We start from the raw sequence: 24,929 nt of genomic DNA on the forward strand, positions 1-24,929 counted from the left end.
AGGCAAATGGCATTAAAAATACAAAAAAAGAAAAAAGAAAAAAGGACATGGTGGATGCAGTAGTAGACTGTAGCAGTCCCGGAGATGAAATATGCTTCTCAGGTGCACATGTAACTACTAAGGGCAATGTAGAGGCAAATATTTTTAGTCTAAAAACTAAGTTCATATTTATCTCTTTTTTGTATTGTCTGTTATATGTTGAGTTCTTTTGCACAGTGAGGGAAGATATCAAATAAAAAGCCTTCAACTGGCTGACTAGTTCAAATTAATACATGAAATTCAGCCTCCTGGTTTCATGGCCCTGACTGCCTCCTCAGGGTTGCCAAGACACAATGCTTCAGAAGCTGCAACTGGCAGAATCACCATAATTTATTATTTATAACATGCCTAATATGTACTAGACATAATTAGAAAATTTAAAAAAGAAATAAATGGAGGAATGTTCCAGTTTGCAGGTTCACAATCTAAAATGCATAAGACAAAAGGAGAGGGGAACTGGAGTGAAGGGGGGATTTTTTTCACAAACCAGGAGAAAATGGGGGGGGGGGAGAAGGGTTAAAGAATATAATAATTAGCCTAGGAATGAAAAATAAATTTTCAAAAAGCAACACAATATAATGAAAGAGAGATGCAAGAGGGAAAGGATTAGTTTTTAATGCTTTCATAATGTGAAACAAAGGAAAGGACAGCTGAATATTTAAAGGAAGAGAGTTCTGCACATAGGAGACACAAGAGAGAAAGCATGGAGGTGAGACAGCACAATGGAGTGAAATTTCAATAGGAATATTAGTGTTTGATGAATAGATGGACAGAGGGAAAGCAAGAAAGATAGGTAAGAAAGGTCAAGATCATACGGAGCGAAGAAGTTTAAACTTTATATGAAACAACAGAGGAAGCCTACAAAGATATAACATGACCCCAAAAATGAAACAAGTACAGAAACAGCAGATTAAGCTGAGACACAGGAAAATAAAACATCACCGTAGTCAACTTAACAAAGAACTAGGGTCTGAATAAGAGCTTTAGTAAGATCAAAAGATAAAAAAGAATGAATTTTGGAAACGTGTGTGTGTGTGTGTGTGTGTGTGTGTGTGTGTGTGTGTGTGGAAGACAGAGAACCCAGAGCAGAAATGTGAAATGAAAAACAAAAACAAAAGAAGGACCAAAGTTAATGGTCAGCTTAGAGAAAACTAAAGAGTGATGTTGCCCAAGAAAGAGGTGAGAAAAGTAAAAATTTAGGGGGAAGAACACAAGTAATACTATCTTCTACATATTTAATTTGAGATAATGATCAGACATCCAGGAAAGTATAGGTGCAAGAAAACTGGAAACATCTGTAAGGACAGAGAGGGGAAAGGAGGGGACAAAAAGATAAAAAGTGTATATATAGTGGGATTGCAAGACAGTACAAGAAACCAGAGGAATGGTTCTATAGATATAAACTCACTATTTTTAAAAAAATCTATACTGATCTTTATAGTAAGGGTAGTGAGATAGATATCAGAGCAAGATAGAGGCTTTCCCCCTCAAATATTTATCTTCCACACTTGGACTCATCACAACGACAGCTTCTTTTAGCTCCTTTGCATTTGGAGGAAATTATGAATGAAATTATGAATATGAACACTGGGAAATCACCTGATCTGGATGGATTTCCAATTGAGTGGTATAAAACATTCTCTAGCTTTCTAGCTCCAAAGCTCTATTGTCTTTATAATCATATTTTTGAATCAGGCTCTTTCTTCATCGTTAAATGATGCTTATGTTACTGTGATTCCTAAACCTGGCAAGGACTACACCTGTTGTGTTCACTATTGACCTATATCATTAATTAATGTGGATATCAAAAATATTGACTGCATTAGTGGCTGATAGATAGCAACAAGTTATTGCAGCATTAGTTCAACCAGATGAGGAGGGATTTAATAAAAACAGACAGGAGCATGTTAGTTGTCGATCTGATCTCCTTAAATTCTGAAAGAACTGATCAGTCGGCCATTATTTCTTTAAACGCAGAAAAGGCCTTTGACAAAATTCATTGGAAATTTATTTTTATTACTTTGATTAATTTCGGTTTCACAACTGAATTTTTGAAATGGGTAAAAAAAATTATGTTCGGCCCCGAGAGCAAGAGTAAGGACTAATGGATTGTTTTCTGCCTTTTTTCCACCTACTTGGACGGGATACCAGACAGGGATGTCCACTTTCCCCATTGATATTTGATTTATGCTTGGAACCCTCAGCATGTGCCATTGTGAACCGCCCAGAGAGCTTCGGCTATTGGGCGGTATAAAAATGTAATAAATAAATAAATAAATAAATATTAGGCAAAGTCGCAGTATTCACGGTTTTGTACATGCTGACTTAGAATTCAAAATTATTCTGTATGCAGATGAACTTTTATTGTTTATTTCAAAACTCCAGTCATCGGTTCTGGCCTTGATGAAACTGATTAATACTTTCAGTGATTTGTCTGGCTATTCAATTAACTGGTCAAATCTGGAAATAATGCTGATTGGATATAAAATACATTCTAGTGTATTAGCCAACTGGCAGTTTCATCAGTGCCCTGATTCCATCACTTATTTGGGAATAATAATTCTCAGAGACATTATTTTCAGCATTGTTATTTTCAGCATTGTGTGATAAATTTAAATTACCTGCCACAGCTGAATTGCAACTGCCATTCTAGAATCTAGATTTGGCCCTGCAGCTTTTACTGCTTCAGAATCTCCTTTGCTATTGGAAGCACTTATTGAGGCTGACTGGGTAAATCAACCCACGATTCATGTTTATAAATAACTATTATCAGTAAATAAATACGATATGAAGGAGCTTCAGTAGGAATGGAATAGGGAATTGAAATGTCCTGTTTTATCGAATCAATGGACCATTGTTTTGGCATCAGTATCAGATATGTCAATGGATCTCCAGTTATGTCTTATCCAGCAAAAATTATTGTTTTGGGTATATTGCGTCTGTTTAAGGTTTGTTCAAATCGACTAATTGTTGGAAGTATCACACAGCTAATGCTTCTTTTGTTCATATGTTCCGGAAATGTCCAATAGTCGCCACCTTTTAGGAGGAAATTATCAGATGCATAAATTTTGTATTAGAAAGCTCTTTAATGTTTTCAGATGTATATGTCATCTTAAATTATGTACCAGTTTCTTGGAAGATAACACATGGTCAAAGTAAATGGATTTTTCACACCCTTTTGACTGCCAAAAGAATTATTCTACAACATTGGAAAGCTAAAAACACACTCCTTATAATGCAATGGATTGAAGACTTAACAATATTAGCAACATTTGAAATAGCATACAGGCATCACTTATGAATGGACTCATACTCAGACATTTGGTCTGCCTTTATGGACGTTTATGTGTAATCTATGCTACTTTTCCTTCTTTTCCTCTCTCTTTTTCATTTATAAATTGTGATATTTGAAAGGGACTGAAACAAGATTAGAGATGTAGGATTGGAAAGAAATTGCCAGACCTAAGATGTGACCAGCAGAATGAGAGAGAGAATACAACAAAAGGGTTAAAGCAAAAAAAGGAGGGAGAAAATGCTAAACAGATGATTCAGAATGTGAGTCAATGTGGATATTAAAATCACCAAGATAGAGTAAAAAAGAAGACACAGGATGGAGAGGGGGAGAAAGTAAGCCAAGACTCAAAGTTAGAGAGGGGAGATTAAGAGGAACCAAGAACATGAAAATCAAAGCATTATGTGGCTTAAAAGTAGGAAAGTTTGAAAACAGTAAAGGAATAAGAGGGGGAAAGAAAAAAATATGGAACTGACTACATGAGGAGACATCTATACAACTCATAAAGGTATAGTGGTCCTACCAGAATCTAGGCTGAAGACCTCACAACCCTAAGCCCCCTGGCTCTCCACCCCTACAAATCTCTCTTATATTTCTACAGTTTTGAACCCCCCTACCTTGTCCATATCTCGACATCCTTGATTTTCAGCTTCCTATCTTGTGTGTGTGTACACACTCCTATAACACCTATTAGCTAAAGGTCTCTGTCCCTTGGCTAGCTAGTACTCATGTCTCCACAACCTGCAACATCCTGATCTTAAGCACTGCAGGTTTATTTAGAGTCCCATATCACCTCAACCTCTTTCCTTTTCCCCTTCTTCTACTACCTTCCCCTCAGGTTCAGGTTTCTCAGTTCACTGCCTATTCTGCACCCTTCTTTGAGCTACCTTGTCTATGGACTCCCTGACATTTAGCTACTCCTGGAACCTCTTCCCAATTCTCCTTCTACCCGATTAGGCTACTCTTGTGCCTAAACTCTGTGTGAGGCGTAAATCCCATCAAAACTTAAGAGTGTCCCCTTCCCTTCATGAAGCTGGACTGCAGACATTCTGACAGCTTGCTCCATAAGTAGCTGGAAAGTTTGGTAACATTTGGCACCATCACATCATCACAATGAAATATAGATGTGTGGGTTTCAAGCCTTGTAGTATCCGCTTTTTTGTAATCAGCAATTAAAAACACAATGAAACTGAACTTCCAAGATTGGGCACACTACTGCATGGAGGCCATGGCTTGCCTGCCTGTATCTCTCTTTCTGTTTCTTTCACACAGAGACTGTAAGTTCTGTTGCTATGGAGCTTTGAGTTGTATTCAAGATAAACAGCCCATGTAAAACAGAATGAAGCTCTGGTTCTGTTCAGAAAAATAAGAACTTCTAAACGAAACCATCAGCCTTCTTTCAAACTTGGGAGTATGAGGACACCACTCATTTTGAAGAGCTGGAGATGTGGGGGGGTTTGGCAGCAGCCACACAATTCCCATAACATCTAGTTTGGGGCTCAGATGAAGACATTTAGAAAATGTATGTCTGACTGATGAATCTGTGTGGATTTTAGAGAAAATCTTCTACAATTCAGAGTGTTTCAGTAAGTAGAGGCATCAAGAATATTCTGCTATAAATTCCCACTTTGAAACAAAGTAAATTCACAAAAGACAGAATGTTTTTCACTGGAATGTTGGGCTTCATTTTGAGGTTTAACCTAGAGAGGGGATGTTGGAAGGCAAACACAAACATGAAATTAAGAGCAGCAAAAGCTTCCAAAGCTTGCATGCCAAGTTAACAAGAACAGGAACAGTCAATGCAACAGAACAACAGACACACAATTTCTTATTCTTTTTTTGCTACAAAAGCAGAAATAACCACAGATGGTGGCCACAACACATTGGCATTCTCTTCTCAAATATTGTACTGGGATTTCCTTTTGACCAAGTACTCTAAAATACTTGCAGTCTCCTCAAATGAAGGACTGTAATTTTCCCTTTTGCATCCCGAATCAAGCCCGTTTCAGTGGTCTCGTGGCTTATCATTATTGTTCTTCAGTGTCAGTTCATGGTAGAATAAAATTCCTCACACAGCACCAAAAACATTAAACTACCATCTCAGAGCAAAAGGCCTGCAGAAGCTCTAGCTGACGTAGCAGTGGAATAACTTTTCTCAACAGATATTTGTTGGCCATTAGATACAGCAGCTGGTGAGTACAGTATCAAGATAGAAGAAGGAACACTAATTTTGAATATTCATACAATAATATGTATATTATTATTATTATACAAATATATATATATATATTTGTATGAATATTCAGTATTCACATCCAAGTATGTGGAATGCATGCCACATATTGGATGTGTCATGCATTCTGAAGACATCCAAGTCCTGCTTCAATTTTAGACATACTCTGTAATTCAGATCTGTCATAAGGCTGTTTTTCTACTAAGCAAATGATGATGCTTTGTTGGTAACCAGCAAGTGGTAAAGAGGAAAAGCCACAGAAGGTTATTCTTGCCTGTCACTACTTTACCTTGTAATAAATATAAGCAGGTTGCATGTACTACTGTTTCTTGAATCCCCCCCCCCCGAATATTATGTTAAGTTTTGGATTAATATTTCCCCTTATACAAAGATCTGAAGGTGTGTATGTGCATGAAGAGACTAACACACAATACCTGAACAGCACTTGCAGTACAGTTCTAAACCTGAAATTACTCATCTTTGCCTGGTGCAAGTGTAAGGCTGACTGATCTTTCTAATCAAGGGTAGCTAATTAGGATCACACACTCCTTTCTCTCTCACCTAGTTAACACAAATGCAAGTTTCTGGAACAGGCAGGCTGTGTCTTCTGGAAACATGTGTTTTCAGTCATTTGGAGGCTTGCTGAATCATGATTGGCTTCGAAAAGGAAAGTGGGGAATTTGCATGTGAGAAGAAGGGGGAAATTGCATGTGAGCCTACAGGTGCATATTGGGCAGCCTTATACCAGTCCTCAAAGCGAGAGAAGCCCAAGTGTCAGAGTTTTGATGGGAGACAACAGGAGCAGACAATGGTTTTAATGCTGAAGACAACAAAATCAAAGTAGTTTAATTCTTTGTCATCTCAGCATGACACACAAGATAAGACACCCACAGGAAACATTTACTTTATGAGTAAATGACCCTGTTCAGATGACACGCTAAGCCACAGTGGTTGAGTTAAACATTATGGCTTAGCATGTCATGTGAACCATTCCTAACCATGGTGGCTACATAACCACAGTTTAAACAGGGAGCTTCGGCTATTGGGCAGTATAAAAATGCAATAAATAATAATAATAATAATAATAATAATAATAATAATAAACACTCACTAACCATTTGCTGCAAAAGGTTAGTAGCCTAACCATTGCTTAGCGTGTCATCTGGACAGGTCCAATTTAAGTTTAAGTGTTTGAGGATCACATCAAAAAAAGGGGGGAATCAATGCTAGCTATCAAAAAGTCATTAGAACTATTATGAAATGTACTGTGCATTTAGAGGTATATTTAGAACAAAGGAATTCACACAATGTTCTTACAATCACTTTTACACACTGATCCATGTTTAATTGCATTTTCCATACTATAATTTCTATAGCTAAAGAACAACCATTCATTCTCTTTTCTAAGGGAGCTCCTTTCATTTCTTCAAGTACATTATTGCATACATGAACTGAAAAAATTAAAAATGAAGCTGAAGACATGTGACCTCACAGTCCAAAAGCTGTGTAACTTTTAAGAGATTCCATAAAATGGGGTTGTTAATGCTTTGACTCAATACATGGATTTGCTTCCCCTACTCTTTTCAGGAAGATCAAAGGAAAGAAGATACCTCTCAGCCCAAACAGTTTGATTCATCAGTCTAACAGGACAGAACCAGAGAAAATCAGAAATAAAAGTTGACATTTAGTGTCCAGCCGACTAATGTTGCACTTCAGTTTTATTCTTTGGTAAACAGGAAAGGATTAAAAAAAATATGACGCTCTATTTTCTGTGGCTTGGGCTAGCCAGGACTTCTTAAAATAAATTGCCAAGTGGAGAAAAACAAAGATACACACACACACAGTCCAAGATGGCCTCAGTTAACCCCTTTTACCAGGGACTAATATGGCAAACCATACCTCGCTTCCAAGCATCCTTAGATTGAGTGGAGGTGACTACTGTGTTCTGAACGGAATCGAAACTTAGCAATATAATGAAGATTTCACACTCGCATTTGTCATGTTACTTTATTTGTTCAGCTTTCCAGAGTCTGTAATTCATTATGAATGAAGAGGTTGCTATTGGGGACCAGGTGTAGCTTTTAACTCAGACTTAAAATCCTGCTGAGCGCATGGCAATGGTAAAGTACAGCCTTTGTGACTGGCTGGGGAATGTCTCTACTTATATTATTCAGTGAATGACTCCATTTTCTTTTTCCCTTCATAAAGTAGAAATGTTTGTGTGCTTTAAAAAAAGTCCTTTATTTATTTATTTATTTATTCATTCATTCTCCTAAAGTGCAAGGGGAGGGAGTCAGATATGCATCATACATGATCCAACTGCATTTCTGTTCCTGAGTTCTAAATCCTATTGCCCACAATTAGATTAAAAATGCTATGTTGTGACTCTGTTGTAACTGTCCCTTTGTCTTCCTTGAAATTAGAAGTTAAAACTGAACATGTTCTGACAGTTCACTAGTCAGTTTTCAGCCTTAATATCTCCTTGTACTGTGCCCAACTTTGTCTGTGCATTTTATGAGCATCTCTCCAAGCTAGCAACAAACATAAATGCATCTATCCCATTTAATTTGACACTCGCTGTGTTTTGCTGATGCTAATTGTTCACGCCTTTTGCTTTTTAATAAAGACATTTATGTCCCCTTCAAAACGAAGGAGCAATCAGTCATCTCATCTAGCTTGCTGAAGCTGCAGTTTTGGCTTTATTTGGTGGGCAACAGGCTGAGATAGCAACTATGCTCTGAATGCAAGGCAAGAATGAAAATTGCTAGAAGATGGAACTGAAAAGGAGAAAGGTTGTCTTCAAAACAGCACTCTGCAATAATATCACATGAAAATACAGGAAATTGCTGGCCTCAGGTAGTAGTTTCTCTTTAGCATGAATATTCATGAGGACAGCAAACAGGAATAGACTGTCAAGGTTGGCTTCCTTCCTTCCACTGCCCCCCCCCCCAAAGAGAAAAGGACACTATTATCAGAGGGGAAATAAACAAGAGAATAAGGTGTGGCTCCCACCCTGCTACCCTGAGCACGTGATGCTGAGAGTGTTTATAGGAAAACAAAGAGAAATGTACGCTACAGCCTTGCAAAATTGCTAAATGTTTATGCTTTGTCACTAAGTTCCAGGAATAAGATAGGACTAACAGAATGTGATATTTGACTACTTTAGTAATAAAACTTTTAAAAATATATGTATTTAAAATGCAGGGGAAAGCCAAACCAACAAGAACCATGGAAGTGGCAGCCACAATAGTGTTTATGTGTAGAATTATCACATAATTCAATAAGGCATATCCCAGTTTTCTACTGCTAAGATAACCAAGGTGGCTAATATATTGTTGTTGTTGTTGTTGTTGTTGTTGTTGTTGTTGTTATTTCCCACCTTTTTTCTCAAAACTGGGCCTCAAGGCAGCTAGTAAAATAGTTACTGAAACGTATTGCTCACTCTGTACGTCATTAAAAAAAATCTTTTCAGCATAGACACGTAGGGACAGCAGCAACATAATTCAACATATCAAAACAGCAGCAAAGAATAGGCAGATAAAATATCGGTTTCCAAACATCTTCAGGAATAAAAAAAAATCTTGGGCATTCACTGGAAGCCCAGCAAGGAGGAAAATTGGAGAACCTCCCAAGGGGGAAATATTCCAAAGCCTGGCTGCAACCCTCCCATATATAATCACCCAACCCACCTAATGCATTTCTGTTCCTTACAGATAACCAGCCCTTCACAACAGACAGACAGACATGTACAAAATAACTAATGAAAACAATTCTTTGCTTTACCCTAGGTTCCTCTTAATACATTGTATTTTTTTCAGGGAGTAGGTGGATTGTAACCTGAGCAACTACAACCCTTGATATATGTGCTGTTTTCCTATATGGGTTGCCAAGACAACTACTCCCTATTGACATTTTATTGGATTTGCCTGAGCAAAACAACAAATCCAGCAAACAGAGGAGTTAACATTTTCTCTTTGTGTGTATGTGTTTTTATTCTAGAGACATCAAAATAATAAAAATTGTACTTTTTAAAGGGGAAAATGGGTAAGAAACTCACAGTCCCCCCCCCAAATCAACAGTAAAAATGGCAATTCAAATCCATGGTCATTTATAAAATTGGTTAACTCCTGCTATCTGTGAATATTTCCAAAACAACAAACAGACAGTTGCAACTGATGTGATGAGTAGGCAGGTGCAATGTTACGTTTAAAAAAAAACATGCATGTTATTTTTTACAACATGGGAATCAACCCCTGAAATCCTCACTCAAAAACCAGTTCTATAGGAAAATACATCTCCCTATAGGACAATCAGGAGCCATTGTTTACTACAAAATGAGCAAGAGTCTAGCTGCTAGATTGATCGCAATTCTGCTGAACAAACCATGTCAGAACAGTATATTTGAAGCAGGTCAGAACATCCAAAAAGATCTGTGAAAATGCAATTCACTGCACAGAGAGAAGTGAATCAGTTCTACCATACCTTTGAACTGATCAAGCATTTCAGGGAGATTAAACTGACTGGTAGACGAAGTGCTGACTCTGGAGCTCTTTGTTTGCCATTACAGGACAAGCCTATACAACCTCAAGCAAAATCTGTCTAGTATGCTAAGTGATGATACTGAACAAGGGAAGCTCCTTCACATGCATTCCTGCTGTGTGTGTCTTCTGCAGGACATTCCAGAACCTTCGAAGTTGGCTGCAGGCAGAGTCCAACCACACTGATCCTTTCCAGGGGGAGGGGCTACCCTCCCCTGTCCTCCCCAGACTGGGCTGGAGCAGCAAAGACAACCCCCCTACCCTAACTTCAAAAAATATTAGGAATCTCCTTCCTGCGCAACCAGCAGTAAAAATGAAACCAGAACATAGAAACAAACTGGCTAACAATAACCATGCAGGATAGAGGGGTACAGACCCAGACATTTCTGACTACCTCCCCTTCAGGTACAGAGAGTCATGAGCCTGTGAAGACAACCATGGTGCCCTGCAGAACAAAGGCAAGTGGACTGCAGGTGGGATCTACAGAAGCAAACACATCAACCTCGTACTGCTTGGGAAACCTGTGTAAGGAAATTTGCCTTGCAAATTTACTCCTTAGAGGCATTACCCTGCAATGCTGTTGTGGTTGCTGCCCTGCCCCCCCTCCGTCCCCGCTGCCCAAAGAGAATGCAAACTGGGCAGCAGTATAAGTCAGGCAAAGCCTGGGTGAAGCAATAGGTCTTTGACTTTGACTAGAACTATGGCACAGTTGGCACTTCCTGAATACCAGGCTGCAATGTGCACGTAGTCTTGCCTAGCAATGTTGAAAAGATCTTTAGAGGGAAAAGGTCTCCCTTGGCTGGTAGAGATCATCTCCTGGTCCTCCTGAGACAACTCCTCATTGTCCCTGATTTCTGACCCCACTGAGACCTCAGATCTGTCAGGTGAAGATCTAGGCAGGCACGGCCCCACTTCCACAGTGCTTCAGAGGTGCATCCCAAGAGCCCCGGGACATGCAAGAGGGTGGTCCTGCTGCCAGTCTCATTGTCTTCTTTCTCTGTACCCACCCCGTCTCTTCTCTATGTGTGTGCGTGTGTGCGTGCGTACATGTGATATTTGCAACCTCTTGGATGAGTATTGGAGGATTCTGGTGGGAAAGACACCCTGAAAGAGCTGAAGAAAGAAGTAGAAGAAGGAGAGTACACACCCTCTTGCTCCTCTTCTGGCTGAACCTGTCCCATGTTCCTTTTGGGTTCTGTGGCCTCCATTCTGTAAAGCTTCAATGACTTGGCTGCTCAACCTCCTCCCACTGAAACACCTTTCCCTTGATCTTCTATGAGACTACCTGTCTTACCCACTGGGGAAATTTGGGATGAACTTGGTTTCCCAGGGCCCTCAGACTGGTCCACTCTTCTGGTGCTTGGTACTACCAGGGCTTGTGGAGTCAACTCAGGGGAACTCTTTCCCAGCAACAACATTGCCCCTACCTTGTTGACAGCCTACTGCATGTCAGTTCTTGGAGTAGTTTAATCTGAAACACAAAGTAGGGGAAGGCTGAGACAGCAATAGAATTGGTGACAAAATGTAGTAGCAGAGACACTCTGCATGCCTGGCTCTGATGACCTGAGCTGCGGGGAACAGGGAACATCAGCTCTTCCTGCACTGTGTTCTGCGGCACCACCTGAACCTGGGTAGGTTGGTGTGTCTCCATAGACATGTCTTGCTTCCCTGTCCTGGTAGCCTGTCCAGTTTCAGAGCATTACAACAGTTTAATCTGGATTCTGCTTTCCCACAAGCGATAGAAATACAAATAAAGTTGATTGACCCCTGTGGGTCCCGTTCCATTTCCTTAATGAGGAAGTGTTGGGTGGGTACATGGATAGAAGAAACAAAAATCAAACTGAAAGCTTGCTGAGCCCTGTTGCACCGATGCTAAGCAGGACTGGTCTAGGGAGTGCAGGCTAACTCTTCCCCTGGACAGTATCAGTGTGATTCGATCTTGCTTGCTGTCCAGAGGGAGGGGCTACTCCGAATGCTCTCCAGAAGATATGGGAAAAGAGAAAGCTTCTGACTGCTTAACAAACCATTGACCCTGTTCAGATGACATGCAAAACCATGGTGGTTAAGCATTTCGAGCTAAACATTATGGCTTAGCACATCATGTGAACCATGACTTAGCGTTTCACATGAATCATTCCTAACCATGGTGGCTACATCACCACGGTTTAAACAAGCTTACTAACCATTTGCTGCAAAGGGTTAGCAGCTTAACCATGGCTTAGCGTGTTATCTGAAAAGGCCCATACATCTGAATGATTGGTTTATGAGAGCCTTAGAGCTAGCACGTACAAGACCATTATGCTAAATCTGAGTAAGGGACAAATTTGCCAGGGAAGCTAAAATGATTACATTGTATGGCCGCCCTGAGGCCCAGTATTGGGCAAAAGGCGGAATAATAATAATAACAACAACAACAACAACAACAATAGCTGGACTTTTCCTCAGAAATCTTTTACAGAGATGCAGGATTTATTGCTCACAAAGAGCCTTGCTGAGAATTAAGCCTTGCACACTCTCAAATACAAAGTTACCAGCTCAGCTACTCTGCGTCCCTCAAAACTAATTCCGATATAATATATTGTGCTCAAGGCTTGGCTTCTTTAAAAAAAAATTGGATCATCTTAGCACAAAAGCATTTTACATAAGGACTGTTTAACCACAGAATTTTTGTACAGCTGAATTTGTAGACAGGGCCATAGAGGAAGTTAAGACTCTATTGGAGTGCTTTAATATTGCTGTGTAGACTAAATATACCTTACAGAACAGTCTGGAATCCCAAGATTCTAGTCTCATGACTTGAGGAAAAATTCAACAAGGACGTGTCCTAATTAAATAAAGGAGGCTATGGCAACTACTGGGCACATAACCAGGAGACCAGAATCACAATGAAGTTGCCTCCAAACAAGAAAAGTCGCAAAGCTGAGAATGTTTGTATTTCAAACCCTCAATATCTTACTTAGGAAACAAAGGAAACTTTAATGGCATGACTAATTCATATTGTCCCACTTAGTTATGCTAGCCAAAGGCATATCTACCCCAGAATTATGAATGCTCAAAAAAAGAGAAGAAGCTGATACTGGAAACAACCTTCCCTGAAAACTCAGCCAAAAAACAAAACAAAAAAATCAACACTTTTTAATCTTAAGTAGATCTATGCCATTGTTTCTGTGTATACACCAGGACATGCATGCCAATGGATTTATATACACTCTTATCTTAAATGACTTTTGCTATGACTGGACACTGATAAAGGCTGACAGTGTGCCAGGCAGGACTGATAAAGAGTTATTCATTCATGCAAGAACCCCATTAAAATGTCTCAACTCACCATGAGATACACCTATCCTTGCCTTATATCATATTTTCACTCAGGTTTTCCTTCCCCTTGCTTTGTCTTTTGACTCCACATTTGTAACCCAAATCCCTGCCTGTAGCCTGGAAGCCACTGAGGTGCTTCCAGGCAAAGCTTTTATGGTGTCACCACCCTGCCTCGTTTTTCCAGAGATCCAGAGGATGTATGTTTTCCCCACTTTCCCCATCTTTTCCCTTAATGCAGAAAACCTGTTAAGGAGAAAAAGGTGGAAGAGCTGCTTGATGCCTTCTGATTGCTAGTGCTAAGTACTCTTGGCCTGCAAGTACCCTGTTTTTATCTCCCTCGCCTCATCCTGGGTGTTCTTTTTCACGGTCACAACAGAACGCCACACTGCAGCCTTTTTCAGGCAGAGCAGCCATCTTGAACCCAAAGCTGGAAGACAGGGCCCACTTTTAGTAGATTTACTGCATATGGTTTGTCTTGAGAAAGGGCAGGGGTGTTGAAGCTCTTTCAAATTTGGAGGAACTCTTAGGGGCTGCATTCCAGTGGAGGCCAAAGGCGAGAGGCCAAAAATACCAGCATATTTTGTGGTTCTTTACTTCAGCATTTTTCTGGTCTTTCTTATGTGTTTGTTTGTGCATGTGTATGGGTGTGTGTTTTTATAAACAAAAAGAAAATAGCCATAGTAGTGCTGGTACAACACGTCTTCTCTAAGGAGGTGATCCACTTGCGTATTTCTGTTACAACCAGCAATGCTGGAGAAACTCGAAATTAGGTGGCTCAGAAGTCAAAGCTGTTGTGTTTGTAATGCTTGTACATGTGGCGAGCTGGGATGGCTTTCTAATGAACTTCATCGTTCAAGTAGAGATTGATCACAGTCTGCACAGTCTCTATGTTGTTTTTTCTCAGTCTTTTCAACCAGAAAGGAACTTTTCTAAGTTTCTTATACTTTAGAAAACCTCCTTCCATGCTTATAGCACTGTGTTCGTCTCTTTTTCAGCAGGAAAATAGCATTTCAGCCAGACATGTGATGCGCCCTGGTGTGGTCACATGACCATTCCAGGAAGTGTTGCCGGGCTAAAACGCTATCTCTGAATATAGTGACACTAGTTAGGACTGCATGCACATGGTGTTTCAAGGAAGAGGAGGCTGGGAAGGCAGCAGAGCTGTGCTTCTTTAGCAGTTCATATACAGAAAATGAGAACTTGGAATAATGGAGAACTTTCATCCAAGATTGGATGGAGGAATTTAGAACCCACTGAGCAAATTATAATTTATGTCATGATAAATTCACCCATCCCTAGTTCCAACCCACTAGAAGATCAATGCACAAGAGACTGAAGAGATATTAAAAACTAGTTTTTAATGTACAGATAGTCTTGTCTCGCTTGTTATTGAACTCATGCAGGTCATTCTGGGGGCCATTGGGGCTGAGGACCAGGATAAAAAAAGGTTAAAATAATAAGTATATGATTACTATGTTACATTTTTACATATAACCTTAAAAAGCAGATATTTTCCACAAGGCTCTCTCTTTACACAGGAAAGCCTTTAAGTCATTATGCATGATACTGGATAATGTATTTGATGAAGGATCATTGATTAAGGTTTAAGCAATTAGTGATACATGGTTTGTTTCTATATGTTTGTATTACATTTAGATCACATTTTAAATCAGCTTTGGTTTTAAAATGAAAAACTTACAGCAGATGAAGCATTTAAAAAACCAATTAAAAAAGGTTAAACTCAATTTTTTTTAAAAAAGTTAGCTGTTAACCATGTGAATAAAAATCTATTACATAATTTCATATCAAACAACTTAAAATATGAATTCATTTCACATTAACCATGAAGTATAACTAGCATACTGCCACATTTAGAAATTTACTTAGTGTTTCCATCTTGAAAGGAATTTCTTTCAATGGTAAGGAAAGCAACTCTTCAAACCCTACCCCGTTACACAAAATAAAATATAATTTACTCTTCCCAGGTGTGATTATGGGTTAAGTTCAGTTTTTCTGCAATCTCTTGCTGAGCAATACTGACAAATTTCTGACATGTGAATTCTGTTGAATTGAAGAACAGCTGCTGCCCAGAGCACTCTCCACATAAAACAAAATCCCAACCTTAATAAATAAAATGCATTCACATAATAATCCAATTGGTTGCTAGACAGGAAGTATCTTTGCCCTTTAGCGAAATAACTTTTGAGAGCTTCCTGAATTGCAATTGTCTGTATAGACATGCAAAGCAAAAATCTGAAAATTTCCTTTTATGAAAAATATCATTGGATACAAAAACAAGAAGTATGAACACATATAATACAAAATACAGCAGCGACTTCAGCTTTATAAATGAAGCTATAAAAGAATGTGAAAACCAAGGCTCAGGGGGGCTGACTCCATCATTACATTTCTATTCAGCCATCTTAAAGACAAATGCAACTCTGAAGCAGATCTACAAAGCTGCCAGAGGACATTCGTCAACTTAATACTCGAGTTTAAGACAGCCATAAAGACTAATCTCTTCCAGCAGACCTACCCAGATGAATTTTAAACCCAAGAATTTTAAGATGTTCTGATTGTTATTTTAATATTGTATTGGTTTTATATGCTCTTTTAATCAGTTTTATGCATTTGATTTATACTGCATCAGTGTATTTACTTTTGTACCCCGCCTTGATCCAGAGGGAGAGGCGGGTAAGAAATAAATCTATTATTGCACGAAGCATTTTTCCTGTAATATTTGGGTCTGGACAGATTACTTATTAGCAATGTGGATTTATATAAATGAAGGCAATTTAAATCACTAACTTAAATTGGCAAGAGAAAAGTTTGATTTAAATCACTTATTTATATCATGTTTCCCATTGAAGCTTTCTCATATATTTCCTTAGCAATGGTACAAAACTGACCACTAAACCATATTAATTTAGAACTAAATAGTGTATTATTTACACTGTTTCTTTCCTACAAGCAGGAGTTGCTACTCTTTGTGTTTCACTGTATCATTTTGCATGCATTCCTTTTTTTCTTTTTCTTTTAACCTTCAGAGGTCTTTAAAATATTCAATGGATTAAAATGGAAATGTCTGCCAAGGATTAATTGTGTTTGATCGTGTGAACCAGGTCATGGTGTTTCTTTGACCAGCACCCGTGACAGTTTGAGGCTAACAATGCAATCTTATATCTGTTCAGAAATAATTGAGGTACAGATACAGGATTATAGTTAAAATACGGGCATATGGGAAGAGGCAGGCTAGACAATTTTGTCTTCTCTTTTTCTTTCCAGGGTTGCTCCTTTCTGCTTCACTCTATCTTGGCCAAGCCTCATATTAACAAAACCAAAATAACAACCAAAACTGAAATGCACCTGATTGATAGATTAAAGCAAAGTTTGACTCAATATATCTGGTTCAGATATATTGATTCTGTTTAGAACTTAACTGTACAGCTAAAATGCTTATATCCAGATTATTTAAGTGTTAATCTAGTTATTCTTTAAGAGAAGCTTTCTTTCTGTAAGTGTAGGTTTAGTATATTTATGATGAGATTTAATTGTAACTGTGCTATTTTTAAATAAGAGAGAAATAGTATTTCATTTTAATTTAAAAATTATTTTTACAAAAAAATTAAAAAGCAATTTAAATTTTAAAACCTCATATTTTTTTACTTTATTTGTTAAAACATACACTCTGTTCATGAAGGAGAGAAATTTTTTCATCATATGTACATTCAAGCCAATGTAGGCTTGAAATTCATTTTATACACATAAGAAAAGTGAAAACTACATTTAGTATCATCTATAAAAAACAACAACCCACAACTTCATAGCTTCTTCTGTTTTCAGCTAGTTTCTAACAGGTGTCTCTAAGCACAAGTACAAAAATATAATACTGGTATTCACCACAAGACAATCCACATAGGTGTTTTCTTTTAAGTACGCAGATATTTTTTTCTCTATAAATATCCTTGAAGTTAGCATGGATTTTGCAGGGCTAGGGAGGAGCATTTGTCTGTGATGTCATGCAGAGCCCATCCAAAACCCATGGCACCAACAGCAACTCATCTTCCATTTCTGGCAACTGCATCTGCTCTGGCTAGCACAAAGATTACCTGCTCCAAATTCTTAGAAAATTCCAGAGAACCTAGAGATGTTGGAGTCTGTCTCTGTGCTGGGCTGGAGAGACCAGCTCTCCTCCCTTCAAGTTATCTGGTATGTACAGAAGATTGGGTTCACACAACACATTAACCCACCCTCAGTGGTTGAATGTGGGTTGTTAAACTGTGGGTTAGTGGGTTGTCTAAACCTTGGAGATTTTCTTCAGGGTAGCTTGTTAAGCATGCAGTGTGGTTAACAAGCCCAACAACAACCCATAAATTCTCAAGATGGCTTGTTCGAGAAAAATAAGCCACACTGCATAATTAAATGTCCTTGGTTCACAACGCTAACCCATTGTTGAACAACAGGCCACACTCAAGGACTGAAGCCAGTCAGTGTGTGTTAGTGTGTTGTTCAAATCCAGTCTTTCTGCTTCAGCCTTCTACAGAGCCCAGTGTAAACTGAAAGACTGACTTCGTCCCTCTCTTGAGTTCTCTGCACAAATGTTATATCTCTGTTCATAACTAGAATGCTGCTAAAAGCAGTCTTTAAAGAATAGGAAACTGATTATTTAATCTTAATGGTAAAAACTAAAATCCTTTTGTTTTAAGCCAGGGATGGGCAACCTGTGGCCCACCATATTTTTGTTTGTTTTGCCTACAAATCCCACAACCACTCACCATTGGCTTTGCTGGCTAGGGCTGATGGCAGTTGTAGGCCAAAACATTTGGAGGGCCAAAAGTTCCCCATCCCTGTTTAAACCATTATCTTATTTATAATTTATTCACGTTACTTCCAGGAAGAAGATTTTCTTCCCTTTGGATGAAATGCACAAAAATGGCTAAGAATGCAGTGTCAAAACAATGCATCTGGAAAATCAGGTTCAAATCTCCACTCTGCAACGAAACTTGCTAGGTGGCCCTAGGTCATTTAATGTCTAACAGCGTAACTCCTCTCTTGGGCTTATTGTGAGGCTTAAAACCCTGCTCTTAATTTCTTTGGAGAAAGGGTGAATGGGATATAAACGTAACACACACCAAGCTGTAACCTGTCAACACATTTAGCTAAGGGACAAAATACTAATAATCCTGACAAATGCCTGAGTTGTGAAGGTGGGGGTGGAATCACGTCACCAGTATAAACAGCTTGGGCAGATATACCTTAATACCTATTAGTCTACTTTAACGGTCTACAGTAGTCAAGCCCTCCCTTTTCTCGTGGCGAGAAACTCATTTTCAATCACCTGAAATCTTTCTAATTAGTGACAGGTTTGTAGAACTACCACTGTTGGCATTATGTTCATCACGCCTGCACAAATATATCACGCCTGCACAAAGAGAAGTCTGGAGAGTTCAGCTTTCACACGTAGCAAGACAGAGCAGAGCACTGCAGTTCAGTGGTCACACAGCCTTGCCCTCCTTAGTAATATGGGTGGCATTGAAGAAAGGGACAGAATGTTTGCACACAGTAGCATTTTTAGTCTCTCAGTATTTTAACAGTCTATAAATTAATTTTAACTTTGCTGTTTTAAATTTGTATTTTAAATTTGAATTTCTGTACTGCTGCTGATTTTATCCTAGTTGTGCTTTTATATTGTATTTTATATCATGTTTTTATACTGTTGTTTTATACTTTGAACGGTTTTAATTTTTGTGAACCACCCAGAGAGCTTCGGCTATTGGGTGGTATAAAAATGCAATAAATAAATAAAGCATGGCCAACAGCAAATTGAGTCCCAGAGACCAGAGGGATCTTTCAGTTAAGATGCCTCCATTTGCCCTTTCTGTAAAATCATTCCTGCATTGCAGCAGAAAAATGTGGATTCAAAAGAATGCTTGGTATATTGTTGTGTTTATCACTCCCCCACCCACCCAGTGCTTTGTTTTTCTCCAAACACCAATTTATCCAAACACGTTTTTCAAGGCTAAGATTTGCTGTCAAGAAACAAGAAGTCTAAGCAAAATATAGGGAAGAAGAATATATGAAGTCAGGTTTTTATCTGCACACCTTAGGATAGTATCTGCCTCCCAAAATAGTTAAGAACATAAGGAAAGCTGTGCTGGATCAGACCAAAGGCCCACCCAGTCCACCATTCTCTTTGCACAATGACCAGCCAGAAACCCCTGGGAATGCCACAACATCACAGGACCCTCCTGATCATGTTCTCAAGCAATTGGCACAGAGCCACACTGTATCTGCTGGAGGTAATATATAGCCATCATGATTAGCTGCCATGGATCGCCTTATCCTCCATGATTGACAAGGATAATTTGCTGGGTTAAGACCTTTACTCACTTCCTAACTGGAAGGCTGGTTGGTGATAAAATCAGTCTTCCGACTGTCTCCACAAGATACGCAAAGCTCCATTCATTAAGGATCATCACATTTCAAAATGAACCTGATAGCTATTTCAATGGCCAAACACAGGAAGGTTCCTTTTTTGAGCCAACATCATTCTGTGCTGCTGTGAAAGGTCTTTGAACAAGGGCTAGGGGCAGGGACTAAAATTAAGGTGTAAATTCCAGAAGAACCATAAAAGAAGACCATACGTTGCTGAACACACAAACACACACACAGTTTAGCAACTCCAAAATTAGTAAACCAATAAGTTCACCTTGCTATGGCCTTCTCAGGCTCCAAAGTGCCTTGATGTAAGGAGCACAGCTGACTGATGGCAACATCACCTTGGTCAACATAATACCCCAGTTGGTTGCAATGCCGACACTTGAAAGAAATAAACCTGTCACTCTCTTAATAGATAACTGTGCCAGACATTCCAGAATTTAACATTACAGAATATGCATGGCAGCAGCCCTTGCTTCCTCCATCTCTCTTCTCTGATAATGTACACTAATATAAAACACACAAGATTCCCCCATTCCTTTCCCAAGCGGCGCACAATGAAAAACCACAACTCAGTGCTGTTCCAGAAATTCATTTTGCAATGTAGACCTTATGGGGAACAAAGAAGCAGTTCAGAGACACAGGGGTGCTGCTTTCATCAGCAGCTACAGGTGTTGTGTAATACCTAGATTTTGCTAGAGTCTGGAGTGGATTCTATCTGTGCAGAAAGGATACTCAGGTGGCATGGGGGATGTTTTGCTGGACAATATTGACACAATAGAGCCAAGTGAAAAGATGGAATTTTCCAAAATACAAGCCTGCTGCTCATGTTTAAAAAAAATCAGCTGTGAGAGATTAAGAACAACTCCTAGTAAACTGGACTATTCCCCTGAGATTTGGGATTAATCATTTAATTGGAACATTGTCAATGCACAAACAGAAGAAAGACTGACATACATTTAGCTGGTGATTGACGGTGTCAAAAGCACTTTTCTTCCTCTAATTCTGGAAGCAAATGAAACTGGAAAATACTGCTGCATAGCCCGCATTAAACACAAAACATGAGCACAAATTTGCAAGCAAGGGCATACAGACATAAAAAAATACGTTCCGTAAGCATCCCACAAATGCAGAGAAATAGAAAATATTTTAAAAACCTGAATACAATGAAGCTTATTTACATCCTCAGTTCAGAGTTTAAAAACTTCAGAAGCACATACCTCATGCTTAACTTTAATATTTAATCATACTGTTAAACCAACAGTCTCTGTGGAGAATAGCACCTCATTCCTAATAAATAGATCTGTGCATCAGCTAAGAGGAATTGCAAGCATTTTAATCAGGACTGTACTTACAGTGAGTTTGGCCTGCTGGGTTTAATAACTTCTAAGTCAGGGTCACTTGAGTTCATGTTAGATTGAGGAGTGCTGTTGGAATGGAGGAAACTGTTGATGTTTGATGATATGACCGATTCCAAGCTGGAGTTGATGATGCTGTTCCTGTTCTCCTCTGGAAGAAAGAACCACCAATATGAACTGCAGGCAGGACACTGACATTTATTAAGTTAATAAAGAAAAAGAGAGATGGCATTTGCCATACTATATAGAGAGGAACTTCTGCACCAGCTGGTGTTAAAAAATTCCCAAGAACTAATTCTGCATGAAGGCTGCTGAGTTTTTGTTCCTTCCTCTATGGCAGGGTTGCAGAATTCCAGGCCCAGGGGTCAAATGCAGCCCTTTGGTCTTCCGCAGATGGCCCCACCCCCTTCCCCTGGCCCCACCCCCTTCCGCTGACCATGGACCGCATTATGGTTTCCCTAGCTTTTATGCAGTTGGTTCCCCATTCTAAAAATTCAAAATGTCTCTCCTAAAGCTAAGTTACTAGAAGAGCTTTAAGCTGAAATATGTATGCACTTTTGGTATTTTTGCCCCTGCTCCTTGGCTCCTGCCCTTTTGTCTTGAGCCCCACTCCCCAAGTGAGCCCCGAAAACTTCTCCAAAATGGAATGCACCCGTCGGGGTGAAAGAGGTTCTGCAGTCCTGCTGTATAGCTACTCCTGCTCTAGCCATCTTCTGCTTTGTGCAGTGCATGGATTCATTTAGGATTCTCCAGTCTCCTCTTCAAGACTGTTCTTTCTACACACCAAATTATTTAGCATAGTGGAGAGTTTAAAATAATTCAGTAGGATTCCTGTTACATTTTTAAAGACTGTTACATTTTTAGCTATGTGTTCTAAATATTGCTCGTGATAATAAAAGATAATGTCAAATCTGGGGGGGGGGAAACCTACGATTCCGTAGCGCAACCAGGATCCACCACTTTTAACACTTGTTTTAACACTTCCCAAGGAAGCCCCAAAATTAGCAGAAACGGCTGTTTCTGGATCGGGACAGGTCGGCAAAGCTTCCTTATGTGAGTTCTGCTAATCAGCCCTGTTCCAGAAACAAGCATTTTTGCTCATTTCCAGTTGCCCCAGGAAATGTTAAACCTCCATTCTGCAAAAGATGGCCACCACTTGTGGATGGGAATTGGTGGGGCATAGGAGAATCAGCATTGGATTGGATACTGCCCCCTGAGCCCAATGACAGGACAAAGCAAGCCTTTTTTTTCTCTTTGTTTGGGTGGGGTGGATGTATTCTGCCCCTCTGTCACAGAGGGTTTTTTTCCTAGCAAGTGAAGAAGTATTACTGGGGAAAATGAGCTGGAAAATAATGCTGGTATGTATCTTTGCTAGCTGTCTACAATAATGAAACAGGAGTACAGTAGATTTCATATTTTGAAAGAATCTTACTTTGCCCAATGCCATCATTACTGTCAGCTCCTTAATCTGAAGGGACATTGGAACTTTTCAAGATGGCATAACATGTCTAGTTAGGAGGTTAGTATGCTGACAAGGGAATGTTTTTCAATGTTATAATTTTCTACATAGCTCTCCTGAAAACTCAACAGTGATTTAGCAGTGAAAAAAATTAAAACAAAAAAGTGAACAAATTCTATTGGAATACACAGATCTGATTCTTGAGATTTGGCCACAGATGTCTTTTCATTTAATGTGCATGTCTTTTAAAAAAACAACTGGATGGGTTTCCACTTATTTTCATTGCAACAAGTAAGGAAAAGGAGTTGAACTTTTTCCTTCCCTACTCTGGTCCTGACAAAAATTGATCTTCTAGAACTGCTATTTGCATTTGGAGGAAAGCTTCCACTGGTACCAACTGATGGCTGGTATTTGCATTTTTTAAAAAGTGCACATTAAATGCCACTTCATTTCATGTCACATTAGTGTTTTGTGTTTTTATGCTGTCATTGTTCATCATTCTAAAGACTGATGCTAAGAATATAAAGGCTACTTCACAGGTTACAAATAATGAGCAAACACCATTACTTCTGAAGCAGCTTCATGGTTCTATCTCAGCATGTATACATGTATCAGGGATTCACATCCAATTAAGATGTACTGCTGTGTCCACATGGTGCAGTATTTTATTTATTTATTTATTTATTAAATTTTTATTCCGCCCAATAGCCGAAGCTCTCTGGGCAGTTCACAAAAATTAAAATCAAGAAGAGCATAATAAAACAACCAACAATTTAAAAACACAATACAAAATACAATATAAAAAGCACAACCAGGATGAAACCACACAGCAAAAATTGATATAAGTTAAAATATGGAATTAAAACAGCAAAGTTTAAATTTAAGTTAATAGGTGTTAAAATACTGAGAGAATAAAAAGGTCTTCAGCTGGTGATGGAAGGAATAGTGTAGGCACTAGGCGGACCTCTCTGGGGAGCTCATTCCACAGCCGGGGAGCCACAGCAGAGAAAGCCCTCCTCCCAGTAGGCTGCTGTGTGCACCTGGTGGAATAGGCACACGGTAAAATATGCACATGCTTCAGATGTGATGGTGTACATTGCACATGCATGCAGTGTATATTTTTGATCTAAGCTGTTTAACCTGGGGGAATCTTTCGAGAAAATGGGCTAATCATTTATGTTAAATATTCATTTCTGTAGGGTTTTAAGTTTACTGTCTTAAAGCATTCCTCTGGAGAATAGAGCCTAATCTCTTTGCTAATCTGAAAGTTTGCACGAAAGACATATGACTAAGGGTTTCAAATATATGAAAATGTAATTATCTTATGTTATACTGAACAGGAAGATTAAGTAATTAACTTCTAACCAAACCTCAGATTAATCAAAAGATACCAAGTTTGGTTGTGGCATTGGGCTACTGAATGAAGATGAACAGATATAGGTCCTTCAGAGTATTGCACGTGGGACCTGAAACTGGGAATAATAATTAAAAGAAGAAGAAGAAGCATTTCCCTCTTAGGAATTCTTACAGCTCAAAAGATGTTTTTATGGTTTTAAATTGTGTATCTCAATTTATGTTTCATGTTTTAATCTTTTGTAAACCGCCCAGAGGGCGGTATAGAAATATAAATAATAATAATAAACTCTGCTATTATTTGACAGCAAGTTTATCCCCCTGTCATTAATGCCGATAAAGCTTTAGTTGAAAACTTGTAAATTCTGTTTTATCATGTTGCTGTGTTTTATGGTGTTAACTGTTGTGAACCTCCCAGACAGCTTTGGCTATTGGTGGTATGAAATGTAATAAAGTAAGTAAATATGTGGTCCTGGCCATTCTGAGATAATGCAGTGTAATATTACAACATAAGCAATTGCACAGAAGCTTAAGATACTTACGCTTTTCATTGGGTTGCACAGAATGGAAGAGTGTTAAAGGCCTCTCACTGCACGATGGCGGCTTTGAATCTGTACTCCTCTTTCGAGACAAGAGCAGCTGAGAATTTGACTGTGACGTATCTGGAACTGTGTTAAATATCTTTTTTAAAAAAAGAAAAAGAGAAGTTTGAAAACTGTCAGGAAGGCCGAAGCATTTTGTTACTCAATAGCTTAATAAGAGGACAAACACAGAGATTAGCAGCTCTAACAATGGCTGTAAAGATTAGTCCAAAAATTGTGATAACGCAAACAAGTATTTCTAGGATTAATCACCATTTAACATCATGAATGATACTATTGCTATTTGGGAAGGAAGTCTA

General features: G+C 38.9%; 1 protein-coding gene across 4 annotated transcripts in view; it reads right to left on the bottom strand.

Moving 5' to 3' along the window:
• ARHGAP26 (Rho GTPase activating protein 26) overlaps nt 1–24,929 on the bottom strand; it is a 299,816-nt gene that overhangs the window by 49,476 nt on the left and 225,411 nt on the right. For all 4 annotated transcript variants that reach the window (XM_063120676.1, XM_063120675.1, XM_063120677.1 and 1 more), the window contains 2 exons: nt 24,571–24,709; nt 21,214–21,367 (listed from right to left, as the gene is read on the bottom strand). In XM_063120676.1, the coding sequence (XP_062976746.1) occupies nt 21,214–21,367; nt 24,571–24,709 (293 nt within the window). The remainder of the gene's footprint in view (nt 1–21,213; nt 21,368–24,570; nt 24,710–24,929) is intronic.

The sequence above is a fragment of the Elgaria multicarinata genome, chromosome 3 (genome assembly GCF_023053635.1).
Source record: "Elgaria multicarinata webbii isolate HBS135686 ecotype San Diego chromosome 3, rElgMul1.1.pri, whole genome shotgun sequence".
Taxonomy (NCBI): domain Eukaryota; kingdom Metazoa; phylum Chordata; class Lepidosauria; order Squamata; family Anguidae; genus Elgaria; species Elgaria multicarinata.